At 41.7% G+C, this 24,810-nt stretch overlaps 1 protein-coding gene across 2 annotated transcripts in view; it reads right to left on the bottom strand.

Moving 5' to 3' along the window:
• LOC108247988 (transient receptor potential cation channel subfamily M member 1-like) overlaps positions 1–24,810 on the bottom strand; it is a 101,507-nt gene that overhangs the window by 43,791 nt on the left and 32,906 nt on the right. For both annotated transcript variants that reach the window (XM_037980005.1, XM_037980006.1), the window contains exons 15-17: positions 11,487–11,516; positions 11,104–11,396; positions 9,453–9,681 (exon numbers count right to left, since the gene is read on the bottom strand). In XM_037980005.1, the coding sequence (XP_037835933.1) occupies positions 9,453–9,681; positions 11,104–11,396; positions 11,487–11,516 (552 nt within the window). The remainder of the gene's footprint in view (positions 1–9,452; positions 9,682–11,103; positions 11,397–11,486; positions 11,517–24,810) is intronic.

Raw genomic sequence — 24,810 nt, 5'->3', positions numbered from 1 at the left:
TTGGCTTGAGCTTCAGGCAGCCAATGGGCTTAGCATCCCTTATGTTGGCTATTTTGAAACTGATGTAGAGGTGTTGGGCAGGGTGGTACCCAGACGTGGTGTTCTGGTTGTGAAGGACCCCGTGGGACATTCTCCTCAGACTACAGTACCAGGTGTATTGGGTATGAATGTTATTAGAGAATGTTATGAGCTTTTTAAACAACATGGTGCTGCTTTGTTTGAGTTGCCCCCAATTAGTCAGGCTGGGTCTTCATGGCGTATGGCTTTCCAACATTGTCAAAGTGTTCCAGTACCAACTGTTTGCCCTAAAATGGGTATGGTTCGGCTAAGGGGTCACAGGCCAGTTAATGTGCCTGCTGGCACTATAAGGGTTATTGCTGCTACCTGTTCTCGAGTGGAGTTTGGCTCTATGGAATCTGGGCTTTTTGAACCACTTACTAATAAAAGTTGCCTCCCAGCGGGGGTGCTGGTGTCCCCATCCCTAGTGACGGTGGTTAGGGGATCACTCACCTCCCTATTGTTAATGTAGGTCAGGTGGATGTGGTCATTCACCCACGTACTCTCATAGGGACTTTAGGCCCTACTAACATTGTCAGTCTCCCAGGAGGCGTTACAGAGGTGGTTGGCTCAGTGCAAGCTACCATTTCTTCCCAGCTCAGTTCTGTTGCACCTTTGTCAGATCCCTTATCAGAATTGGACTTGTCAGCTTTGAACCACACGGAACAAGAGAAAGTTAGGTATTTGTTGAGGAAATATGTGGATGTGTTCTCTGCTCATGAGGGTGATTTGGGTTGCACAGATCTGATAACTCATGAAATACCTTTGCTAGATGATGCGCCAGTACGTCAGAGGTTCAGGAGGATTCCTCCCTCAGAATATGAGGCTGTAAAGACCCACATTCGGCAGCTGTTGGATAGCCAGGTGATTCGTGAGAGCAGTAGCCCCTATGCCTCCCCAGTTGTAATTGTCAAAAAGAAGGATGGGAGTATTCGCCTGTGTATCGATTATAGACAACTCAACAGTAAGACCCGCCGTGATGCCTTCCCCCTACCCAGAATAGAGGAGTCCTTGGATGCTCTGTCTGGAGCTGTGTGGTTTTCCACTCTCGACCTAGCAAGTGCATATAATCAAGTGCCAGTGGCTGAACCTGACCGGATGAAGACTGCTTTTTGTACACCCTTTGGTTTGTTTGAATTTAATCGAATGCCATTTGGTTTGTGCAATGCCCCTAGCACATTTCAACGTTTGATGGAGCGAATGTTTGGGTCTCAACATTGTCAGTCTTTGTTGTTATATTTGGATGATGTTGTGGTTTTCTCTTCTTCAGTCGATGAACATCTGCATCGTTTGGAAGCTGTGCTAGGCAGATTGAAACAGGAGGGATTAAAAGTGAAGCTTGATAAATGTGCTTTCTTTAAAAAGGAGGTCAAATATCTTGGTCATGTTATTTCCAGCAATGGGGTATCCACAGACCCTGATAAAATTTCTGCTGTGAAGGACTGGCCTCATCCTACCACAGTTTCACAGCTGAGATCTTTTCTGGGGTTTGCCAGCTACTACAGACAATTCGTTGAAGGATTTGCCAAATTGGCCTCGCCGCTCCATCAAGTGGTCGCCGAGATGCAGAAGACACAGGGTCGTCAGCGACAACAGCATTTGGGTCACCACTGGTCAGAAGACTGAACAAAGCTTCAACCAGTTGAAAACCAGGTTGGTTGGTGCACCTGTTTTGGCATATGCAAATTTCTCCTTGCCATTTGTCTTTGAAATAGATGCCAGTTACAGCAGCTTAGGAGCAGTGCTCTCTCAGGAGCAAGAAGGAAGGGTTCGTTCAGTTGCCTTTGCTAGCCGAGGACTCAGACCTGCAGAGAGGAACATGTCCAACTATAGTTCCATGAAGTTGGAGTTCCTGGCACTAAAGTGGGCCATGACAGAGAAATTCCGAGACTATTTGCTGGGGCAGCAATGTATTGTATGGACTGATAACAATCCCCTCAGCCACTTAAACACAGCTAAATTGGGGGCAATCGAACAACGTTGGGCAGCACAGTTGGACGATTTTAACTTTTCTATCCGTTACAGATCAGGCCGGTTAAATGTGAACGCGGATGCCCTTTCAAGAAAGCCACCAATGGTAACTGAGGCCGACATTCCTCTGCCTGGGACCTTGGTTCCCTTGATGAAACAGCAGAGTTGTCCAGATGCAACCCAACCTGTGCTCCAGGCTGCAGTGTCTGTGTTCCCTGCTCATGCCCCTGATGACATCATCGCACTTCAAGAAGCTGATCCTACTATAAGTGCTTTTCTTAAGTCGTGGAGGACACAGAGACATCCAGATAAAGCAGAAAGGGCCAGTCTCTCCCCAAAGGTCCTGGAGCTGCTTCGACAGTGGAGCAGGGTGGTCCAGCTGAATGGCCTGTTATATCGCCGTATACAACGTCCTGATGGGGGTGAGGATATTCATCAATTGCTGCTACCTGATTCCTTGAAGGAGGTGGTGATGAGACGGCTTCACCAAAGTCATGGACATCAGGGAGTGGAGCGGACCACTGAGCTCATTAGGGAGCGGTGCTATTGGCCTCTGATGCATCAAGAGATTAGAGATTGGTGCCAACAATGTGAACGCTGCACTTTGGCCAAAGCTGCACGCCCCCAGGCACGGGTGGCCATGGGCCATTTGTTGGCCTCAAGACCAAACCAAGTCTTGGCTATCGATTTCACCTTGCTGGAACCATCACAGGATGGTAAGGAAAATGTTCTTATCATGACTGATGTGTTTTCAAAATTTACCCAGGCTGTAGCAACCAAAGACCAGAGGGCCTCTACTGTGGCTAAGGTTCTTGTACAGGACTGGTTCTACAAATTTGGTGTCCCAGCAAGACTACACTCCGATCAGAGTCGGAATTTTGAAAGTGCATTGATCCAGCAGTTGTGTGAGCTGTATGGAGTGAAAGACTCTCACTACCCCCTACCACCCTGAAGGTAACGGCCAGTGTGAAAGATTCAATAGAACATTACATGATCTGCTGCGAACTCTATCTATTGAGCAGAAGGGACAGTGGCCTTCTTATTTGCCTCAAGTTCTGTATTCCTATAACACCACAGTTCATCAGACCACTGGCGAGTCTCCGTACCTTTTGATGTTTGGCCAGGAGCCATGTTTACCTGTCGATTTTCTTCTTGGAAGGGTTCCAGAGATCCAAGAGGGGAGAGTGGAGGACTGGGTACGAGAACATAGGCACCGACTTCAGGTTGCTTTTGATGGTGCTCGAGATCGCCTGAAAATGGCCGCTGACCGTCGGAAAGAGCGTCATGATGCTGGGGGTCTGACCAGCGAATTGTCTGAAAATGAACTGGTCTATGTTCGAGATCACAGTAATAAAGGGAGGAATAATATTCAGGATGTATGGAGTCCCATTATCCATGTGGTGATTAAAGCTCCAACTTCTGGAGGTTCTGTGTACACTGTTGCACCCTTGGATAATCGTCAGAGGCTGAAGACAGTGCACAGTTTGATGTTGAAACCAGTCCCTGTGGGACTCTGGCCTCAAGAGCCCAGGAGAGGTAAGGACATTTCTAACACTAGGGAAGAGGACATGGACGAGGAGCTGGATTTTGTCTATGTGGTAACTCGATCAACGGGTGCAGAGGCACCGGCCTCCGCAGTTCAGATGGCTAAAAATAAATGTACTCTCCTTGTTCTTCCTCCATCTGCCTCTATAGTTGCTCTTCAAGAGACTGGAAAAAGCTTGGCCCCCCTCCGAAAGACGACCAGGAAAACGGCCGGCTATCATTCAAACCCCAAGAGGCCAAGATGTAGGGCAGAAGGGGCTACAGTCTCTCAGATCACTAGTGCTGGTAGCAGTGTGGCTGACATTTTTCGACCATGGTGTTAGAAAATCTGTATATTGACGGGCCGTCAACAAAAAAAAACTGGGGTAGATTGTAGCCGGGGTATATTGTTCCCCCGGTTGTGCTGCTGCACCTTCTTCCTCCTGCCCATATATGGGAGAGACTGTGACAGAGCGCAGCTGGCTCGTTAGGGAGACAGGTAATCAGCACTGATATTTAAAAGCAGGTAGATTGCTGAGGAGATCAGATGACTCGTGCAGAGGTATGCTTAACATTGATTGTGAGGTGAGTTTAGAATTTGTTTCTAATTTTGCCACTGATTGTTGCAGGAAACTGACTTTAGAGAGCGACATCAAGAGCACTGTTTACTGGTTTCACTGTAGATTTAGATTGAGGAGACTAGTGGGAGGGGAGCTTTTCTTTTCTGTTGTATTCACCAAGGGTTTGGTGTAAGTGTGTTTTTGTTAGGGAGCACTTAGGTGTATTTAGTTATATTTGCATTTTCTTTATTATTATCCCTCTCCCCCCAAACAGTCTGATTTTATCTAATTGGATTTTAACTATTTTTCAGCTTTCAGGATCCAAGGGCCAGCATAGACTCCCATTTTTTTTTTTTTAGTGTCATTTGGTGTGATAAAGTAAACTGACTATTTTACCTTTTGAAATATTGTGAGTTCAATAAAACATTTATAATTTGCAGCAGTGCCTCTGTCAATTTCTTACAAACTTATCTGCGTGAACTGGCAAAAAGATCTAAAGCTGTACCCAAGGTCACATGTTTTTAGCTTATTTGGCACATATTACGTCTTTTCATCATATTGTAGTGTTTTTCAACCATGGTCCTCATGCGACGCTGCCCTGCATGTTTTGGATGTTTTCCTGCTTGAGCACTCATGTAATCATCTGAATCAGGAATGTTAAAGCAGGGAACATCTCCAACATGCTGAGCAGTGTCTTGAAGACTGGGTTGGGAAAACACTAGTTGAGATAACCTGTGATCATGCCGTTGCTGTATTCCAACCTTTCACAGAAAACACTAATAATGGGATGTCTTCTGCATTCGTGAAACTTTACTGCTTCTTACTGGTGCTGTGCTGTTCAGAGTAGTGGGAACTTATTCAGAAGCTATAGAAGCCCCATCCCTTTACTCATTTGGAATGCACAAGTTGCTACTGTCACAGTATTATTGGAAACAAGGCTGAGGTCCTGCATGGGAGCATCTGGAGGTGTAGAATAAAATATCAGGGATAAAGCAGATGGTAAAATACAAAAGCTCCCTTTGGGTTTGCATGGGACAACTCAGACTCACTGCAATTTTTATTTTAGAGCTGAGATGAGAATCTGATGCTAATAGACTTTTTCTTACAGATTTTAAAGTACACAAAATACCAAATAAAGAGATGTAGAACTTCAAACTTAAAGTTATCCTCATATTTCAGCATCCACCCTGATGGTCCACAGAGTGGTGGACCCAAACACAAAGCCGAACTGTAGCATCCTACATCTAGTACAGACTGTTCCACAAACTATGATTCTAAATGTTTTAATATGAAAGTAAGTAGTTGGGCATAACTCTGATCATTAGATGAAAACAATACAATACTTGGTACATATAGTATCTGCATCACCAGCCATTAAAAGTATACATACTCCACCTTAGCCATGGTGCTTTGAGGCCAATTAGCAAGAAGTCAACAAGGGCTTGAAATGTAGGAATTTTCACAGCCAGAAGGTTTTTTTTTATAAAGAGCTCCAAACCGTGTCTACATTATAAAAAAATCAAAGACTTTATTAAAAATGTTTGATTTATTTAGAATATGTGCTTTCAATTTTTTCTTGATCACAAAGGACTTGATAATAGTTGAAGTTTACAGGCAAAGGATGTGTAGCAGCCTGGTAGACTGGGACACCGGTGAAAAGCTTCAACCTTCTGCAAAACAAAAGCACAGAAATATCTGAATGTTAGCAATACAGACACAGAAAATGTCGAGACAGATGATGTGATCTTCATTCATAAACTCGTCTAAAGCTAAAGCATTAACGAAACCCCAATTAGTACAATTAGCTGAGGAAGTAGATCAGCTCCAGTTCAGAAGTGAAGGCCACCAGGAGAAGGTTGAACAAATACATTTGTTTTTCAAAACAGCAGACATTACCAGAAATAGAAAAGCTGCTGGATCCAACAAAGGTCTAGAACAGGAACTGAAGCCTGGAGGTGAGGCTGAAGGAGAATTAATGGACAGATATCAGGTCCTGTATTTTCTCCATATCTCAAAAACAAAACGGAAAATGTACATCAATAAGTTAATAATTATGCATTAATTTCATTAAACAAAAGCCCAGCATTTATTCCCACCTAAAAATAAATATTATACATGCTAAAATAATCAAAAGAATATTGACAGCACCTAGAATTCCCTGAAAAAAATATATAAACATATTAAATATATCTGACAAGTTGCTTACCAATGTGACACGAATTAGCCAATCAGTTACCTTTAATTAAAAGCACAACTCAGCATATTTAACAATAATTTACATTGATAATACGCAATTCAGTTTGAGTTAGCTTTATTTTAAAATAAGGAGGTCTCCCTGTATCTGTAAAATATCTGGTTGGAGGTTAAACTGTGTGTTAACAAGGTTTCCATGATTTACTAGTTACGGACTCATTAAACGCATCACCATCCCATAATAGTTATTCCTTGTGGACGGAAAGGACTCCGCCTGATATATCCATATTTCTCTGTTCGGTTGTGGGCCATGTCATTAATAACTCTTTGACTATCTTGATATGTTTCATTGAATCTACTTGAACATAAATCTGTTCTATTGGATGGACAATGTTATCTAAGATCTGTTTAGCTGTAACCGTGATTGTTAATCGATTACATTGTCATTTACTTTCTTTTTTTGTAAAAACCATAACCATAACCTTGGTTGCATGGCCTTCGATGTAAACATAAACCTCATCCTAATAAAGAGTGGCATGAGTGTAGCTCACGCCCTCTTTCATCTGTTCTGACCGGACAGTCAGGGGAGATCACGGATCTAAATCAGTTGCCTTACACAGTCCTTCAGAGGTCACAAGTTTGGATTATTACCAGCACCTTGTTTACACTGTGTCCTACTGACTGATACATTTTCTACAATAAGTTTTGACTGAAATAGAAGTGACCACACAGAAGACTGGGAATCATCTATTGTTGTCTTTTAGACAATCAGTTGTCAAAAAAATAACATTTTAATAATATTTTAATTGCTCTATAAAACATTTATTTGTATGAACACAAAATGTTCATGTGCAGCTTTAATGGGTTTGATCTGGGATAGAAAAAAAACTAAGCAGCCTAGAAACAGACCACAGCTTCACTGAAACTTAACTTTTGAGTCAGTTTGTAGCTCCTGATGCGACAGCATCAGATTATAAACCAGCAACAGCTGCAATCACCCAACAGAAACCTAAACACAGATTATCTTCTTTCATTAAATAGATGGAGGTCACTGTTCTGTGTGAATGCAGTAATACTCAGCAACAGTTCAATCACAAAGCCACACTGATGCTAGGAAGCTGTCTTGTTTATGCTAATAGCTTTTTATCATTTTACAGTGAACTACTGAACACTTTCTGCTGCTAAATAAAAACTTCTGAAAACGGGATTCTGGTACAGATTTATCTTGATTCTAGAAAACAGCTAAACTTACCTTAAGGACAGCCTGAATCTGTCATGCTATAGCTAATTAGCATCAGCTGGGCAGCAGCACCCTGACTCTGCAAGGATAAGAGGTTTAGACGATGAATTGATGGATGGAATATAACTTATTGACTTATAACTGCTGTTGGATTTAACCCCAATTACTACTAAAAAAACACAAAAAAGGAGGTGAATTAATTGAGAAAACTGAGCTTTCTTGTGATTACATTCTACAATTAGCTACAGACTGACCCCCTAACACTGTTTACACGGAGCAGGAACCAGAAGTAGTGTTTCTCTGCTTCACCTGTGCTGGTGTAAGGGCGTCATGATGATAAATGAATAAACTCATATGAACTAAGGCAAAATTAAACAGTTGTGTGAAATAAACTGCAGTTACTAGCCATGAAAATTGTACTTACTTTAGAGTTTTGTTGGTGCCGATCCATTTTGCGGGATAACTTGGATAGAAGTACCGCTTCCAATCAGTGTGCTGGGTATGCAGCCGTGCAGCACACCCACTAGAAAGTATCAAGAACACCCAGAGGAACACTGTCATTCTATTGGCTGGAATGGTTGCTAGGCGACGGTGCTCTCTGATATACGAGCGAGCAGAGAGGTTTGCAAGCGCAGATCCAATACATGAGAGAAAGAGAAGTTTTGCGCGTGAGGAGAAAATCTGAGCTTTAACACAAAGATTTGAGAGAGAAAGGAGAATATTTGAAAGAGAGCAGAAGTTTTGAGTGCAAGTGTTAAAAGTTTTGAAAGCAAGAGATGAAATCCTGCTTGCAAATCGAATATGTGTACTCTCGACTTATGGCAAAATTCTCCTTCCATACTTAAAGCTATTTTGTGCAAAGAAGAAGCCAGATGTGAACACCATCCAGAAATGCTGTTGTCTTACTGAACTAAAGCTCATTTAACCTCACTTCACCTCATGAACTGAGGCAAAGTGGAAAACTGTTCTGTGGGCAGATGAATCCAACCTTGAAATTCTTTTTGAAAACCATGAACACCACCTCCTCTGTAATAAAGATGAGAGGGACCATCCAGCCTGTTATCAGTATGCAGTTCAAAAGCCTGCTTCTCTGATGGTATGGGGGTGCAATAGTGCCTCTGGCATGGGCAGCTTACATATCTGAAGGTTTAGAACAACATATGTTCCCATCCAAGTGACACATTTTTCATGGAAGGTCTTGCATACTTTAGAAGGACAACGTCAAACCTCATACTGCATCATTACAACAGCATGGCTTTGTAGTAGAAGAGTGGCTGCTGAACCAACCTGCCTGCAGTCCAGACCTGTCATCAATGGAAAACATTTGGCACATCATGAAAGAAAAAATCCACCAAACAAAAGTCAGGACAGGAATGAGACAACATTCTCCCCCAAACCTCCAGCAGCTGCTCTCCTCAATTCCTAGATGTTTACAGACTGTTGGTAAAAGAAGAGGTGATGATTTATAAAGGGAAACATGGCTTTGTCCTAACTTTTATGAGATGTGCTGCTGCCATCTAAAGCAAAATTGCTTTATTTTTCTTTAAAAATTGTAAATTTTCTGAGTTTAAATGTTAATTTGTGTTTACTATGTCCCACTGTGTATATAATATGAGTTTTTGAGATTTGCAAATCATTGCATTCTGTTTTTTATTGACATTTTACACAACATCCTAACTTTATCTGTATTGAGGTTATACACCTCAGGTAAGAACTGAATAATTTTAGAAACTGTTAAAAAGAAGATATTCTTTTTTCCTAATATATAAAACCCTAGAACAGAATGAGGACTTTCTGTGTCAAGTTTTTATATATATATATACTTGCAAGGCAAACAAAGTGAACATATTGCATTTCTGCATTATTTTATTTGCTCCTTTGACAGAACTGTGTGGCTCTGTTGGTACCTTGAGACTGTTACTCTTGCCCATCCTCAGACAGCCCATCCACATGTCCGTCAGCAGCATCTGGCTGCAGGTGTGGGCAATGAAGTCTCTGTGTTTGGCAGCTACAGCCAACTTCAGGCAGGTAGAGTTACTCCAGTTCTTCAGCTCGTACGTCAATAGTTTCATAGCCAACTGTTCATCATGCTTGTATGACTGATCCAATAGTTCATAAGCCAGCTGACCAAACTCCCTGCACAGAAACATATCAGTATCCTTTGACGGGCTGTCTTTGAACTTCAGTCACACTAATCAATAGTGATTGATTAGTGTGGTCACACAGAACCAATACAAAGACAACAGGGATTGAGAAGCACCTATGTTATTCAAGTAACAACCCTTCTAGATCGAAATCTTAAAAGGATTTAAAGGACTGGATATCAACAAAGCTCAGCAAAACCCTTAATTTAAAACAGTGGTTCTCAGTCTTGTGGTTGGAACCCACTGTGGATCACAAAACACAAGTGTGGGTCTTGAATTTATCTGCTGAAGTCAAATTATTTTAACAAGAAATCCCAACAATAAATATTTGCTCAAATTCTTTATTATATGGGCATCCACAAAACTCTTTAAAAGACTTAATTTGATCCAAAATGCTGCTGCCAGAGTTCTGATGAGAGTTAGGAGGAGAGATCATATTTCTTCAGTTTTAGCTGGAGAGCACTTCACTCTCAGACTGCAGGTTTACTTGTGATTCCTAGGGTTTCTTAAAGTAGGATGGGAGGCAGAGCTTTCAGTTTCAGTTGTCCTCTGAAACTTCTAGTTTCTGTCTGTGAGACTGACACACTGACTACTTTAAAGACTAGGCTTAAGAATTTCCTTTTAGATAAATCCTATAGTTAGGGATGGCTTGGATTTCCTGAGTTATCCCTTAGTTATACTGCTATAGGCTTGGGCTGCTGGAGGACAAACTGAGCACATTTCCTCACTCTGCTGACTTTACGACTTCTACTCTACATGTTTATATTAGCATTTTTGTTATCATTAACTGTGTTTTTTTTATTTTGTTTTGTGATTTTTTTATTTTTTATAATAAAAACTACACCTGGAACAATTATTTTCTGTTCTGTCCTCCTCTCCCAAAGCTGGTTAGGACAGGTGGCTGCTCCACCTGGTTCTGGTTCTGCTGGAGGCTTCTTTCTGTTAAAAGGGAGTTGTTTTTTCCACCGTTGCCTTTGTGCTGCATAGGATGGAGGATTGAGTTCAAGTGAAGATTCAGCACAATCTGTTGGCTTCCTTAGACAATTTCTATCTCATAATGTACTGAATCTGAATGTTATGTACTGAGATAGGAGGGATCTGACTGTAATAGAATTTGAATTTGGATCTGAATTTAGATTAGATTTGTTTGTTCTTGCACAGTGCCCTGAGATGACTTTTGTTATGTTCGGTGCTATAAAAATAACTGAACTTTACTGAAAAATACTTTGGTTCTTGTTTTGTTAAGATGTCTTTATTTGACTTATTGGCAACGTTTGCATACTTTCACTGTCAATAGTTGGGGTTTTAAGTGTCTGACACTATTTTTTTTTAGTCAGAAGCTGAAAAGTTTAAGAACCACTGGTTTAAAGTTAATGAACAGCACTAAAATTACATCCTGGTTCTGGGAACTCACTTGGAGTTGTTTTCCAGATCTTGGTAGATGTCGTCTACCAACTCGCTCTGGGATGACTCATGGGCCATGGCCTTATAGAGTTTACAGGCCACCAAAGCTTTTGCCATGGCCTCTTCGCCTCGCTGCCACAGAAACAGCGCCATCTTCTGGCGCTTCATCAGAACCGCCCACACCATCAGCTCATGGAAGGGATACTGGAACCTGCTGACCTCCGGATCATCCACATCAATGTCCTCCTCCTCCTCCTTCTTTTTGTTCTTCTTTCCCTTCCCCTTTGGTCGGGGATCATCATCCTACAAAAACAAAAAACAAAAGAAATAAATAGAAATAAACTCTTCCTCTTACAACAACTTGATTACAAATCCACCTCAAAAAATACGTACCTCCATGCCAAGAAGCTTCAGAGCTTTGGGCTGTAAAGAACAAAACAAGATCAGATAGCTGATTATAAACAGACAAACAGCCTCATTTCTTTATCAGAGAAGTTATATTTAGAAGTTCATTTATTGTGTGAATGCTGATTTAACATTCTCACTATTGTTTTCCTGATTTTTATTTTTTGTAGATTTTTTTGTATTTTAATACTTCTTGTTGAGGTAAGGACGAGGAAAGCAGTGAAAATCCTTACCTCAACAATTTCGGGGCTCGTCGCAGGATGGAAGAGACCACAATTGGACCTAACTGATTAATCTACCCTAGACACTAAGAAGAATCTGTGCTCGCCATAAGAAAAAAGCAGAAACCTGGTTGTATTCAAATACTTGAATTTCTGCATTAATTGGAAGGCACAAAAAATTTTCTCTCTGAAGTGTCTTAGTAGATTTGTCTGGAAAAAACAGTAGGAGACTTTAAATAATAATAAAATAATAATAGTAAAAATAACAAAAAAAGGGAAGAAATTCTAAGGGTTAGAGCCCCTTAAACTGGTTAAAGTCCAGTTTGAGTCCAAGGCTTAGAGGAGCTTAAACTGGTTAGAGTCCGGTTTGACTCCAAGGGTTAGAGACCCTTAAACCGGTTAGAGTCCGGTTTGAGTCCAGGGGTTAGAGGCCACCTTAAACTGGTTAGAGGCCTGTTTTGTCATAGGACATGGCGGTCCCCACTATGGGGTGACAATCCTGTAGAATTTGCTGAGTTTGCTGTACACTTATGGAATTGATGACCCTCAAAACTACTGCCATTGGGTAAGGGCCAGCAGTCCCTCAAATTCAGGGCCAGAAGTCCCTAATAAAAAAAAAAAAACAGGGCCGGAAGTCCCTTTAGCTAGAACTTAAGTTATAAGTGTAAAGTCAGATATAAATAAATAAAAATAAAAAGGCCGGCCTCAAAACCAGAGAGAAACTAAAAATTTATTAATTAAAAAAAGGCAAAATAAACTTCATTATTAAATATATTAAATTTAAAAAAATGAAGATTACTGGGGTATAAAATAAAATTGAGTTCATATCATGTACTGTTTTATGTTACGATCTTAAGTGTCGACTCTGTGTGTGTGGGCAGTAAAAGAGCCGCTGACCTGTGTGAATGTAAAAGAAGCCTATATAAATAAATAAATATAAAGGCCACTGTGCATAAGAATCGATTTAAAAGCAAGAATTGTCACAGAGGACGAAGAGTATTTTCCCTCAATTTAAGGAGGTCCCCTTCCCGGGAAATAGACAAATCTCAAGAGTACTCTTTATGACCTCTTGAGGTGTAAAAAGCTATCGAAAATACACAGAAAATAAAATAAAGGTCAGTGGGAGTGGAAGGTTCCAAATTGAATAAAGTTCTAGGGCCCTGATTGTGTCACTAAGTGAGGAAAAAAAATAATAAAATAAAAAAATAACAATAAATAAAACAAAAAACCTTTTTCTTCTTCACTATGGATGGCGAGTTTGACTGTGAGCTGGATCAGGGTGTGTGAGGATCGTCAGTAGGTGTGGATGCAATGTATAAAACTGTATCTGAACAAAAACAAACAATTTTAGCCACCATTTAAAGGTCACAGAGTGGTCAGGAAGCGAAGAAACAGCGTAAAAGGTCAGAACACTTCTTAGCGGAAGTGGTGCAAGACGTAGGAGGAAGTGAGAGACGGTAGTTGTGTGAGTTGGTCTGGAAAAAAGCCAAGCAGCTGGAGCAAGAATAACAAGATTTGCAGAATTTGCTATTTTGTTCAGAGGGTTTCCTTGTGTGCAGGAAGTTGAATCAGGAAATGAAACAGAAAGATGTAGACAAGAAAGAATGGTACAAGCTTGCGCTGCTGTGTCAAAGTGTGAAACATCTGCTAAAAGGGGAACACTCTGTGGCGAGACAATGTGTGTCTGTGGTTGGTGCAAAAGGTGACCCCCGTCCTTACGAGGGACAGCACCCTCCCCCCAGTGCCCCTGCGGCTCAATGTCCTGTAGTTAATCTGGAGGGAGGCAGGTTTCAGATTGGACCTGTCAAAAGGAACAATCTATACCCGGATCTGCCCACTGAATTGACCGTGTGTCCCTCGCTGGCCTCTGGAACAACAATTCAGTCTCAGGGCTTGCGAGGCACACAGGGGTCAGCCAACATGTCTATATCCGACAGGGAACAGCAGACGTTGGGTACCTGGAAAGACAGGGAGGAAAGAGATTTGAGAGAATTTGCTCTGCTTTGTAGGACACGTAAATTAAACCAGGATATTGAGAGTTTGGAAAGAGAGTTTGAAGCTGTAGCAGGAACAGGAGCAAGAGATGCTGGGAAAATAAAACAGTCTACGCCAGCACACCCACCTGATAAGACCCCAGTGCTCATTAAAGGTTCTGCCTGGGGCAAATTGGACTCAGACCTTGGACTGTTAAAAGACCAGTTAGAAGGACAAAGTGACAGTAGGTCCCCAGCTGAGATAGATGACTCCCTGACCAAACCTTATTTTGCTGACTCATCTCAGGCAACCCACTCTTACCCTTTGATTAGGACACAGCGGGGACACAGATACAAACCTTTAGCTATAGGGGACATACAGGCCTTGGTGGACAAAATACCACCTCCGGTAGAAGGAGGGGTTTTATGGTTAGCCCAATTAGAGAAGTTGGCAAAAGGTCAGACTTTGGCACTTGGGGATTTTAGGGCTGTGGCTGCACACTGCATGATAAGTTCTATCCTGAGAGACATAGAGACTGACGCACCGACTCTGACCATCCCTGATAGCGCTCCCCTGATTGCTCACATCCGAATGATATCCGACCCCATGAGAGTTCATCTCCCACTTCCAGAGGGCACTCCGATCCCCAAGTTTTTGTGGAAACCAGACAAACATCCCAGAGAGTTCTTAGACAATTGTAAAGAAGTGTGGGTGCGACAGACCGGGTATCATGCTCAGAGCGCACAACAAAAGCATCATTTTAGACAGGCTGTCTTGGATAGTGTTCCATCCCAGGTTTTAAAAGAAATGCAGCATAATCCTGACCACCCTGGAGCTGATCCCGCCATATGGGAAAGACATTTGGTACATCATCTCCAGAAGGCTAAGGATGCGGCTGTAAAAGAAGAGTAAGAGATAAAAAATTTACAGACACAGCTTTTAAAGTTGCAGCTGGGAGAGGCCAAGCAAAAGGTAAATGAAAAGAAAGACATAGCTAAGAAACAAATGGTGTCAGGCGGGGAGCCTATGGGCCCACTCCACCCCCCACCAACTAACACCCCTATGTATCCAGGGCCTGGGGCACCCTACAATTATGGACCACTTCCAGTGTGGAGTGGACCTTCCAGAGGTTACCAGAGAGGGGCTCCTAGAGGTAGAGGTGCCTGGGCAAGGGGCCGAGGGGCCGCACCAAGGGGACACGCTGGCAGTGATGTTTGCTTCTTAGGTGGTCAGAAAGGGCACTGGTCACGAGACTGTCCTGCCCCAACGCGAGGGTCCCGTTCCCAGGGACCCCACCATCAAGCACCAAACCCATGAGCTGCCCCACAAGGCCAGTATCCGCAGGGAAATCCAGGAACCTGGGATCAGTGGCATGGTCCCAAGCATGGATCTTTCCCTCAATGACACACCCCACAGAAGTACCTGAACAGAGGGGGAGGGGTAGACCCTCTGCTGGAGCTACAGATCATGCAAAAGAAACTGCCATTCTTGGTGGATACAGGGGCGATTTATTCCACCATAAACGTGACTTTACCTGATGGCAAACTTTCCACACAGACTGTAGAAGTTATTGGTTTTTCTGGGGTGCAAGAAATACTGCCACTAATTGTACCAATGTGCACTCGGCTGGGGACACAGACTCTCCTCCATCCATATGTTGTCTTTCCTCAAGTGCCTGTGAACTTGTTGGGTCGTGACTTGTTAATGAAACTGGAGGTGTCCATTTTGTGCGCTCCAGACGGGCTCATTGTATCTCTGCCTGATAGCACTGGGTGGATTTGTTCTTAAGGATTAAGAACTCATGGACAGTGGTTTTTGCAGCCAGTTGGCGTACCTGAGGTGGAAGCCCTGGATCACCCTGCTTGAACCATACACAGCTCCTCCCGACCCTCCTCATGTAACTTTATTTTACGTACAGTAGGACGTAGGACCAGAAGGAGTGACTTCAGCCGTTTACCTAACAGAGGAACAACTGCAGTGGTACCGAATGAACTCAGAGGTTGTCCCGCATATATCGTTAGTGGTCCACCCAAAATATCAGGCTAAATACTTAGGTCCTATGATGAAAAGAGCTGTTGAAACTACAAATTGGATTCCCACTCAGATACCAGATGTTTGCTTTTCTCCCAGTTGTAACACCTATTCAATCCAGACAGAAACACAAGATCTTGCTCTCCTCAAACATGAACAAATCTCTAGAAATCATGGTAGAGAAAAAACAGATCACCCGGCTGTAGCTCACTTGCTCCAGTCGCTTCCCTCCTCTTTGTGGTCAGGAAGTCCCACGGATGTTGGCTTGACTGATTGTTCACCTATCTCTTTCGAGCTCCACCCCACAGCTTCTATTTGGTTAAAACACAAACCTTATAAGCCAGCTGCAGAAGAGAGAATTGCTGAAACAATTGAAGGTTTGATCCAGGTGGGGGTTCCGGAACCTTCCACCTCATCCTGTAACACTCCTATTTTACCCGTAGAAAAACAGGGCACAAGTAAATATAGGATGGCACATGATTTAAGGGCTGTAAATGCTGTTTTACGGACTCCAACTATTTCTGTCCCTAATCCTTACGTGGCACTGACCAATCTGTGCCCATCCCATAAATGGTTCACATGTATTGACTTGGCCAATGCTTTTTTTCTGTCTTCCTTTGGCCGAAGAGTGTTGAAACATCTTCTCTTTTACCTACAGAGGTCAACAGTGGCGCTATACTTGCTTACCACAAGGTTTTGTTTTGTCTCCTGGGATCTTTAACCAAGTCCTTAAACAAGCCTTAGAGGGCTGTGAGCTTCCTGAAGGCACGACTTTGACCCAGTATGTGGGTGATTTGCTCATTTCTGCTGTTTCTTCTGACGCTTGCTTATAGGTCACGGAAGTGGTACTGAGACAATTTTCTACGAAAGGATTTAAGGTCAGCAAGGACAAACTTCAGGCAGTCAGGACACAGGTCTCCTTCTTGGGGAGGGTGATTTCACAGCGAGGATCCAGGTTGTCATACTCACATCACTCTGATATTCTTCACCATCCTAAACCCCTGACTGTGAAAGACATATTGTCATTTTTGGGACTGACGGGATATAGTAGAAATTATATCCCCAACTACACAGGACTGACTCAACAACTGAGACTCTTAGTTAAAGAACACGGCATGAGAAACTTGAGGTCGACCTTAAACTGGACACCAGAGGCAGAAATTGTGTTAATCAAAATCAAACAGCTGTTATCACAAGCCTCAGACTTGGACGTACCGGACTATACTTTGCCTTTTCACCTGGACTTCTCTGTAACGGACTAATGGAGTCCTGTTCCAGAGAAAGGAGGATGAAAGACAGGTGCTGAGTTACATCAGTGTAATCAGTCCCTCCAGGATTTCGCGGGCATTTTTTGTGATTGTTGCGGGCTAAAATGCCTGATTTCGTGGGGCATTTTCCTAAAAGTTGCGATGAAAAGTTGCGATGAAAAGTTGCGATTTTTTTTTTACTAAAATCAATAAAACACCATAACTTTTAATATACAAACCAAAAATACTTACTAGTTTTGTAAGATATTTACCAACAAACATTGACATTATCAAAAGGTGCTTTATTTGAGAACTTTGATAGCTTATAAATTGACATTCATGACCATTTCTGGATTGTCCCTCGTCTGCAGCTCTCCTCACGTTTTGCAGACACAAAGTGTTTGTCGATGTGTTTATGTTTGATGATTACACTGCAGGACGTGCAAAACAGCTTCCCCCCACTCTCATGCAGCTGGGTAGGAAACTGGTTTGCAACCGCATTGAAGTTAGTTTTAAGTTGGATATTGGACATTCGCGCTCCGTGGAGTTAGCGGCGTCTAGCTCACGGCTGACTTGAAACAGGAGCGCTAATGTCGACCAGTCGTTCTCTGCCGGACCCTTCTCTCACGCGCAGTGATTCACTTAGAGACGGCTAAGTCAGCCGTGAGCTAGACGCCGCTAACTCTGTGGAGCGCAAATATCCAATATCCAACCTAAAACTAACTTCAGTGCGGTGTTTTGCTGAGATCTTTGTGGGCAAATGTAAAGCATTAGCGCACATTTTGGCTTCTGTCGCTGCTCCTGCATGCTCCTGGCATTCTGATGTTAACAGGATGTGACGTCACATCTCTTCTTCGTGAGTTATTAGGGGTTATTTTGGTTAAAGTTGCGGGAAAGTTGCGGTGTTTTGGGCAAATTTGCTCAAAGTTGCGATTTTGCGGGGTTTGCTTGATTTTGCATTAATAGTTGCGATCGCAACATCGCAAAATCCTGGAGGGACTGTGTAATGTTAGACTCTATGGAGAAAAGACACCCACCCTGCACACTACATGTTTCTGGTCTCACAAAAATCATTCCAAAAACAGCACACATAGTGATGGGGCATCCGTTGCACGTGTTAACAATACATACAGTAGTTTCATATGTGAATTCACAAACTTTTACTCTGACTCCACTGAGACAGCAATACATGTACTAGAAGCACCAAACTTAATGTTCAAACATGAGGGCATCAACATTGCAGACAGAATGGGAACAGGAGAGCCACACATGTGCGAACAGACAGTTTTAGGAGACGAGAAAGTCAGACCAGATCTAAAAACAGAACCACTGTTAGAAGCAGAAGTGTTGTTCACAAATGGTTGTTGTTTTAGAAAGACAGATGGAGAGTTGAGTGCTGGTTATGCAGTGGTCAGACAGACAGAAACAGGTTTTGAAACAGTGGTTAAAGGACAGCTAACAGGACAACAATCAGCTCAGAGAGCAGAGATCAGAACAGTAGTAGCAGCCCTTCAGTGTGCAGAAGGAAAGAAGGTTACCATCTATACTGACTCAGCGTACGCGTTTGATGCAGCACACATTGAACTGGGACAATGGATCAGAGCAGGCTTTAGAACAGCTGGAAATATGCCCATCAAACATGAAGAGGAAATGAAGGACTTAGCTGAAACCTTGTTGTTGCCACAAGAAGTGGCAATAGTGAAATGTAAAGGACATGACATCACAGGGACAGACATAGCTCTCGGGAATCAGAAGGCAAATCTTGAAGCTAAAACAGCAGCATGGTATTTACCACAACATCAGATGGTCACTGTAGAGGAAGAGTGCAGACTTTCTGGACATTGGAATGAGGAAGTAGTTAAGAAAGCACAAAAGGGGGCATCACCAGAAGAAAAGACAGTTTGGAGGCAGAAAGGAGCAGTTGAGGAAGGAGGAATCTGGAAAGGTCCAAGAGGTCAGTGGGTTTTACCGTCTGACCTGAGAGAAAATGCACTTGAGGAAGCACACAGGCTGAGACAAGTAGGGTCACCTCAGATTGAGAAAAATTTAAATCAATGGTGGCATCCATTTATGAGAGACATGTTAGGAAATCATGTGAAAAATTGTAACATTTGTAACTTGTACAACTCTTGACCTACCATCAAACCAGAATTGGGCAGTTTTCCTCTAATGATAAGGCTGGGACAGGAAATCATAATTGATTACACTGACATGATAACACCAGTCCGAGGGTTTAGGTACTTGTTGGTATGTGTTGATGCATTTACCGGTTGGCCAGAAAATTATCCCACCAAAAGAGAGGATGCTAAATCGTAATACAGTTCCTTATTAACCACAACATCCTCGACATGGTTTTCCTGAAAAAGTAAGATCAGACAATGGTACTCATTTCAAAAACACTGACCTGCAGCCACTGGAAAAAGCTTTAGGCCTCAAAAAATGCCTTTGGCACAGTTTATCACCCCCAATCTCAAGGAAAGGTTGAAAGAATGAATCAAAACCTAAAACAAAAATTGGCTCAAATCTGTGCACAGACTGAAATGAATTGGTTGGATGCATTATCTGTAGCTCTGATGACTATCAGTGATTCAATAAATCAGGGAACAGGTTTTACTCCTTATGAGCTAACTACTGGGAGACCTTTTCCAGGCCCACACACCAGCCCTAGGCTAAAATGGGAAGAAAATAAGAAAATTTATCATAAAGTGTATCACAATGAACTTAAAGCTTTGGTGTCCAGCTTTGCTTTCAGGGTGGCTGATCTCCACCAGTCAGAGCCAGGTAATTCTCCCACTACAGCCGACTGGGTCTTCCTAAAGGTCATCAAACGGAAGTGGTCTGAACCCACGTGGACCGCTCCATACCAGGTGACAGAGCGAACCTCCCATGCTGTAAGGTTGAAAAGTAAAGGCGAGATGTGGTTTCATTGGTCTCAGTGCACTCCAGCAGAAGATCCTAGCCGTACCCTGACCAAGGTAAAGGCAGACCTCATTTCAGAGGGGTCATCCCAGGTGACCCCACCTCTTTCAGAGGAATCAGATCCCCAACAGGAAGAAATCGCTGTGGTTTAACCAGGGGTGGAAATTAGCACCTGCCACTGGCCAAATACGGGTAAATATTTGAAGTGGCAAATATTTGAAGTGCTGAATCTGATCAACACACATGCCACTGTGGCAGGTTGGCAATTTGAACAGAAAAGGTGTTATTTGTCCTCTTGACATATAGGGGGCAGGAGTGTGCCCGAGTTGCTGCTAAATGCAAGAAGGAGAAAAGTTTAGCAGACACTCTTTACCAGTCGGTGGCTGTATTGATTCCTTCAGTTGTTTACCAACCACCAATAAAAATCAAGAAGAAGAAAAAACAATTTGAGGAGTAGCATTCGCAATGCGGTGGAACATGTCGGGAGTTAAGCGAGTGGCAGACAACAAAAATGTTTTTCAAGAGTAGTCGAGGGAAGAACCGAAAGTTAAACAACGTTTTTTTAACTAAATCAATGACGTCATGACGTCGGTCAGTGTGTGTTCGCGCCTAGGGTCAGTGTTCTGTGCTTCCTCGTCAGATTTTCCTACCGTAGCACGGCTAAACAGCTATGTCTAACGGTCGGTGCTACCCGTCAAAAACTGCTACTGTCATGTTTACAAACCGAAAACTATAGCTGTTGGTGTTAATGTTAAATGTCATCGGATACTGAAGTGGAAGCTTAGGAGTTATGCTTAGCATAGCATTGGAAAAATTTATATCCACGACGAAAACCTTTCTAAAACCACAAAAATCACTTCCTTCATCAGAATGTCCTACCTGTTAAATATAGGCGGGTAGCACAAATAGATCTATGCATTAAAAGCAGCAAGTGTCTGAAAAACATTACAACTTACATACAAAAACTTACAAAAGCACAAAAAAATACTTCAAAATAACTCCACATCTTTTGATGGTTTAAAATAAAAAAATAAAATAAGATATTTAGTTATTTCTATGCAGTGTCCAGAAAGAGGTGTTGTTCAGCTTGTAGGGCACCACAACTGCTTCCACCCACCTCCATCATCATCATCATATGAAAAAACTTTTTGTCACAACAAAAAATAGTCGCTGGTAAAATATTTGAGTGGCTGGTAAAAAATTTTGTCCACCAGCCATAGTGGCTGGTGGACAAAATTTTTAATTTCCACCCTTGGGTTTAACATACACGACTAGAGGGTAGGCGCTTCATAGATCAAGTTATAACAAAGCACACATAGAGACTTTTTCCATTCACGAAGCAAACTCAAGGTCCTAAAATCAACACACTCTTGAGCTAAAAAGGACCCCACACTGGGGTGAGCCTCCCAACTCTTTGAAGCGCCAACTCATCAAGGGATGCAAATTTCATTGTCTTTCTTTTAGCACTTAGTAGATAAGTGGGAAGACTATCACCTCAAAGTATCATTATAATTAAATATATTCAAGGTTTACCACTAATACTTATATTCATTTTACTATTCTTAATTTTTCATTTTGATTTTATCTCAGATATTAAGGTTTATTCTTACTCATACTTATTATTATGACTTTGAAAGTATTTTTAGTTTGTATCTTGAGGTTTTATCGTATGAATTCTAATTGTAATACTCAGCTTAGAGGCCAAAGTAAAGCCTCCAGGAACTGATTTAGGTTTAGCTACAGGTAGCGTTGTTAGCCAGGACAAGAACCTCCAGGGATCAGAATGTTGTTTTTAAAGGATAAATGGAAGGTGCTAATAGGGGTGATTGCAGTGGTAGTTTCTGGTACTATTTTTCTGCTTGAACATTTCTGCATTATCCCAGGAAAGGATCATTGCGAAAAGAACACTCCGATACGCCAGCCTCTCAGAAGCGATCCAAGTTCTATAGGGGGCCTTCAGGGTCTTCTGACCCTTTCCTGGCCCTCCCTAGCATCGCCTAATTTTTCTCACGTCTTTCATACCAATATGTGGTACCAGTAAGCTCGAACGGTAGCCAAGGCCAGTAACCAATCTGATTGTTATGTTTGCAGTTTGATGCCGCCCTCAGTAACACATCCTAAACTCTGGGCTGCTCCCCTATTAGGAAGGATATCCATATGCGTGATCTATTTGGCTTAGATTCTTTTTATTGGTTGTGTGGGAAAAGAGCGTATCTTTCATTACCTGCTAATTGGGCTGGAATTAGTCTCAGCTGTCAAGGATACCCACAGGCTGCACAGAGAGGTGGTGAAGGTTAAGCCGCACGATCCGGTGTAGGGCACTGATGTACCACCTGAATTTAAACATTGACACCTGCTGCACCTTCATCCCTGATGAAACTGGTAGTGACCCAGAGGGCCAAGTAACTGCAGCACTGGAGCAATTGGGTGAGATACAGGACACAATCTCTAAGTACAGACATCCTTCTTTTGACTTTTGGTCTTGGCTGACATCAGGCACCTGGTGGCAGCTTCTTTTGAAACTCTTGGCCCTGCTATGTCTCTGCTGTTCCCTGGTCTGCATGTCTTACTGTTGTAAGTTGTGCACATCCCGGGTAAATAAGCTGACAGATTCAGCTACAATGGCACCACTTTTGGCCCAGTCCGATAAAGAGCCAAGGGATAACATCGATATTGAGGACTTGCAGCTTAAGGATTAAGAGGCTTAAGTGTTGGGGTCTTTGAAGACCCCAAAAGGGGGAATTGTCGAGGTGAACAAAACCAGTCTCGCTTAACAGCATTTTACTCATAAGAAGAGCAGCATTTTTGCATATATAATCTAAATGTGTTTGTTGATTCTTTTGAGATTTATATCAGTGTTATGTTCAGAATCAGTATTAGAGTGAAAACATATAATGTAGCTTGAGCAGTATTAATCATGAAATAGAAGTTTAAAACCCTATTAATCTTGCCTATTTAGCACTATATTCAGTGTTATTTTAACTTTCTTTTAAAGCATTTAATAGTTGTTTGAGTCATTAATCAGCATTAGTTTGAAGCCGGTGCTCCTATAGTTTGTGTGCTCTGCAACAGGAAAAGGCTGACTGCACCTCAGGAAATGTTTTCTACGCACCCTCTTCACGCAGGTGGCTGCTGGCGTGGCGAGGGGATAAAAACCCTCAGAACAGGAACTAACTTAAGACAATCTTGTGGTTCTTTTGGTTGAAAACTTTGAGGTGATGTGTCTTTTCACATTTCATTGATTGTCTCCCAGGTGCACTTGGTTTTTATTTGTGTAATAATTTGATGATTTTCTCTCTGCTTTTGATCAAATAAATCTTTAAATTTAAGGTATTGTCTCCTGACGGTCATTTCCATCAAGAACTCGGGTGAGATGAAGGACGAGGAAAGCAGGTGAAAATCCTTACCTCCACATTCTGCATACTTTGTGCTTGTTTATTTATTTATATAACACAATGTTTAACTGATTTACCAATCTTTTCCTATAGAAATACAATTAATTCCTTCAAAATCATAAGTTTTGACATCTGCTTCAGTGTACTTGCTCAAATTTGGTCTTCCTATGCTACTTGTAGTTTTTATCTGCAATTCTGCTACTTTTAATTTTTAGTTAGCCTTAAGCTACTTTTAGCTAGCATTTTCCTTACTTTTAGCAAGCCTTTTGCTAATTTTAGCTATTATCTAGCTTTTTGCTACTTTTAGCAAGCCTATTATTACTTTAGTCTTTTAGCTAGCCTTCTGGTACTTTTTGCTTGTAGCTACAATTCTGATACTTTTAGCTTTTAGCTAACCTTTTTGCCACCTTTAGCCAGTCATTTATTACCATGCTATTTTATTACTTTTAGCTTCTAGCTATACTTTTGTTACTTTTAGCTTGCCTTTTGCTTACATTTAGCTAGCATTTAGCTAAATTTTAGCAAAGTCATTCAGTATGGAGCTAAATTTGGGCCAAATGTTTTGTTAATTTGAAAAAAAAAAAATTCAATCGAAAAACTACAACTGAAATTGAAAGCTTGAGTTCTTGTCCAAAATCTGAAAAATTAAATCATGTATTCAAACTAAAAGCAAGTGTGCCAATTTTTTTCAGTTTACATAAAATATTGATTTAATTCTGGAAATATTTTAAATAAATTATTAATTTTTAGTTTTCACTTTTTCCAGATTTCAATATATGAGGACTTTATTTCTTTCAATTAAGTTTTTATGTTTTTAAGATCAAAGCTTTTTTTAAGCTTCAAATCTTTTTTTCCACATTCAGATCCATTTTTTTACTTTTAGATCAGTTTTTTCAGTTTCAGCAATACTTTAAGAATAAACCTCTCCCACTTACGCATATGAAGTGTTGCTGTTGAAATGCACAAGCTGGCGCAGTTTGTTGCTCACATAATGTTAGTGGTGCCACTTAATGTCCAAAACAATTTTTTTAAGGCGAACTTGGTCACTGGCATTAGTTAGTTTACAGCCAATCACATGCATATGGTGGATAGAAAACCAATGACTTATATGGATAGACCTGACATCACGTGACTTTGGATGAGCTAAATGTTACGCTAGTAATTCAGTTCCACTTTTACGCTTATCGATACAGGAATGCCTTCTTATTATGCTGCATTTTTCTGCACAAATCTTCACGGAAAATGTCCGGACGGTGTTACATTTCATCGGTAAGTGTTTTTCTTTTAATAACAAGGCTGCTTAACAAGGAGATTAGTGCCTGAGTCTAACTTTACTGCAGAAGACGAGCAACAATACTGGATGTTATTAGCGCTAGTTTTAACGTAAAACTTTCTGTGTTATGCTTCTGTGAAGTCAAGGTCTTGTGTTTAAATATAAACATGTGTGGTATTAACTGAAAAGTTAGAATCAGGGAAGTGACTGCCTTGCTACTGCAAAGTTCATGGAGGTAAAATGCCTTTGTAA

Source organism: Kryptolebias marmoratus, linkage group LG15 (genome assembly GCF_001649575.2).
Source record: "Kryptolebias marmoratus isolate JLee-2015 linkage group LG15, ASM164957v2, whole genome shotgun sequence".
Classification (NCBI taxonomy): Eukaryota; Metazoa; Chordata; class Actinopteri; order Cyprinodontiformes; family Rivulidae; genus Kryptolebias; species Kryptolebias marmoratus.
This window is presented reverse-complemented; position numbering and strand designations above follow the sequence as displayed.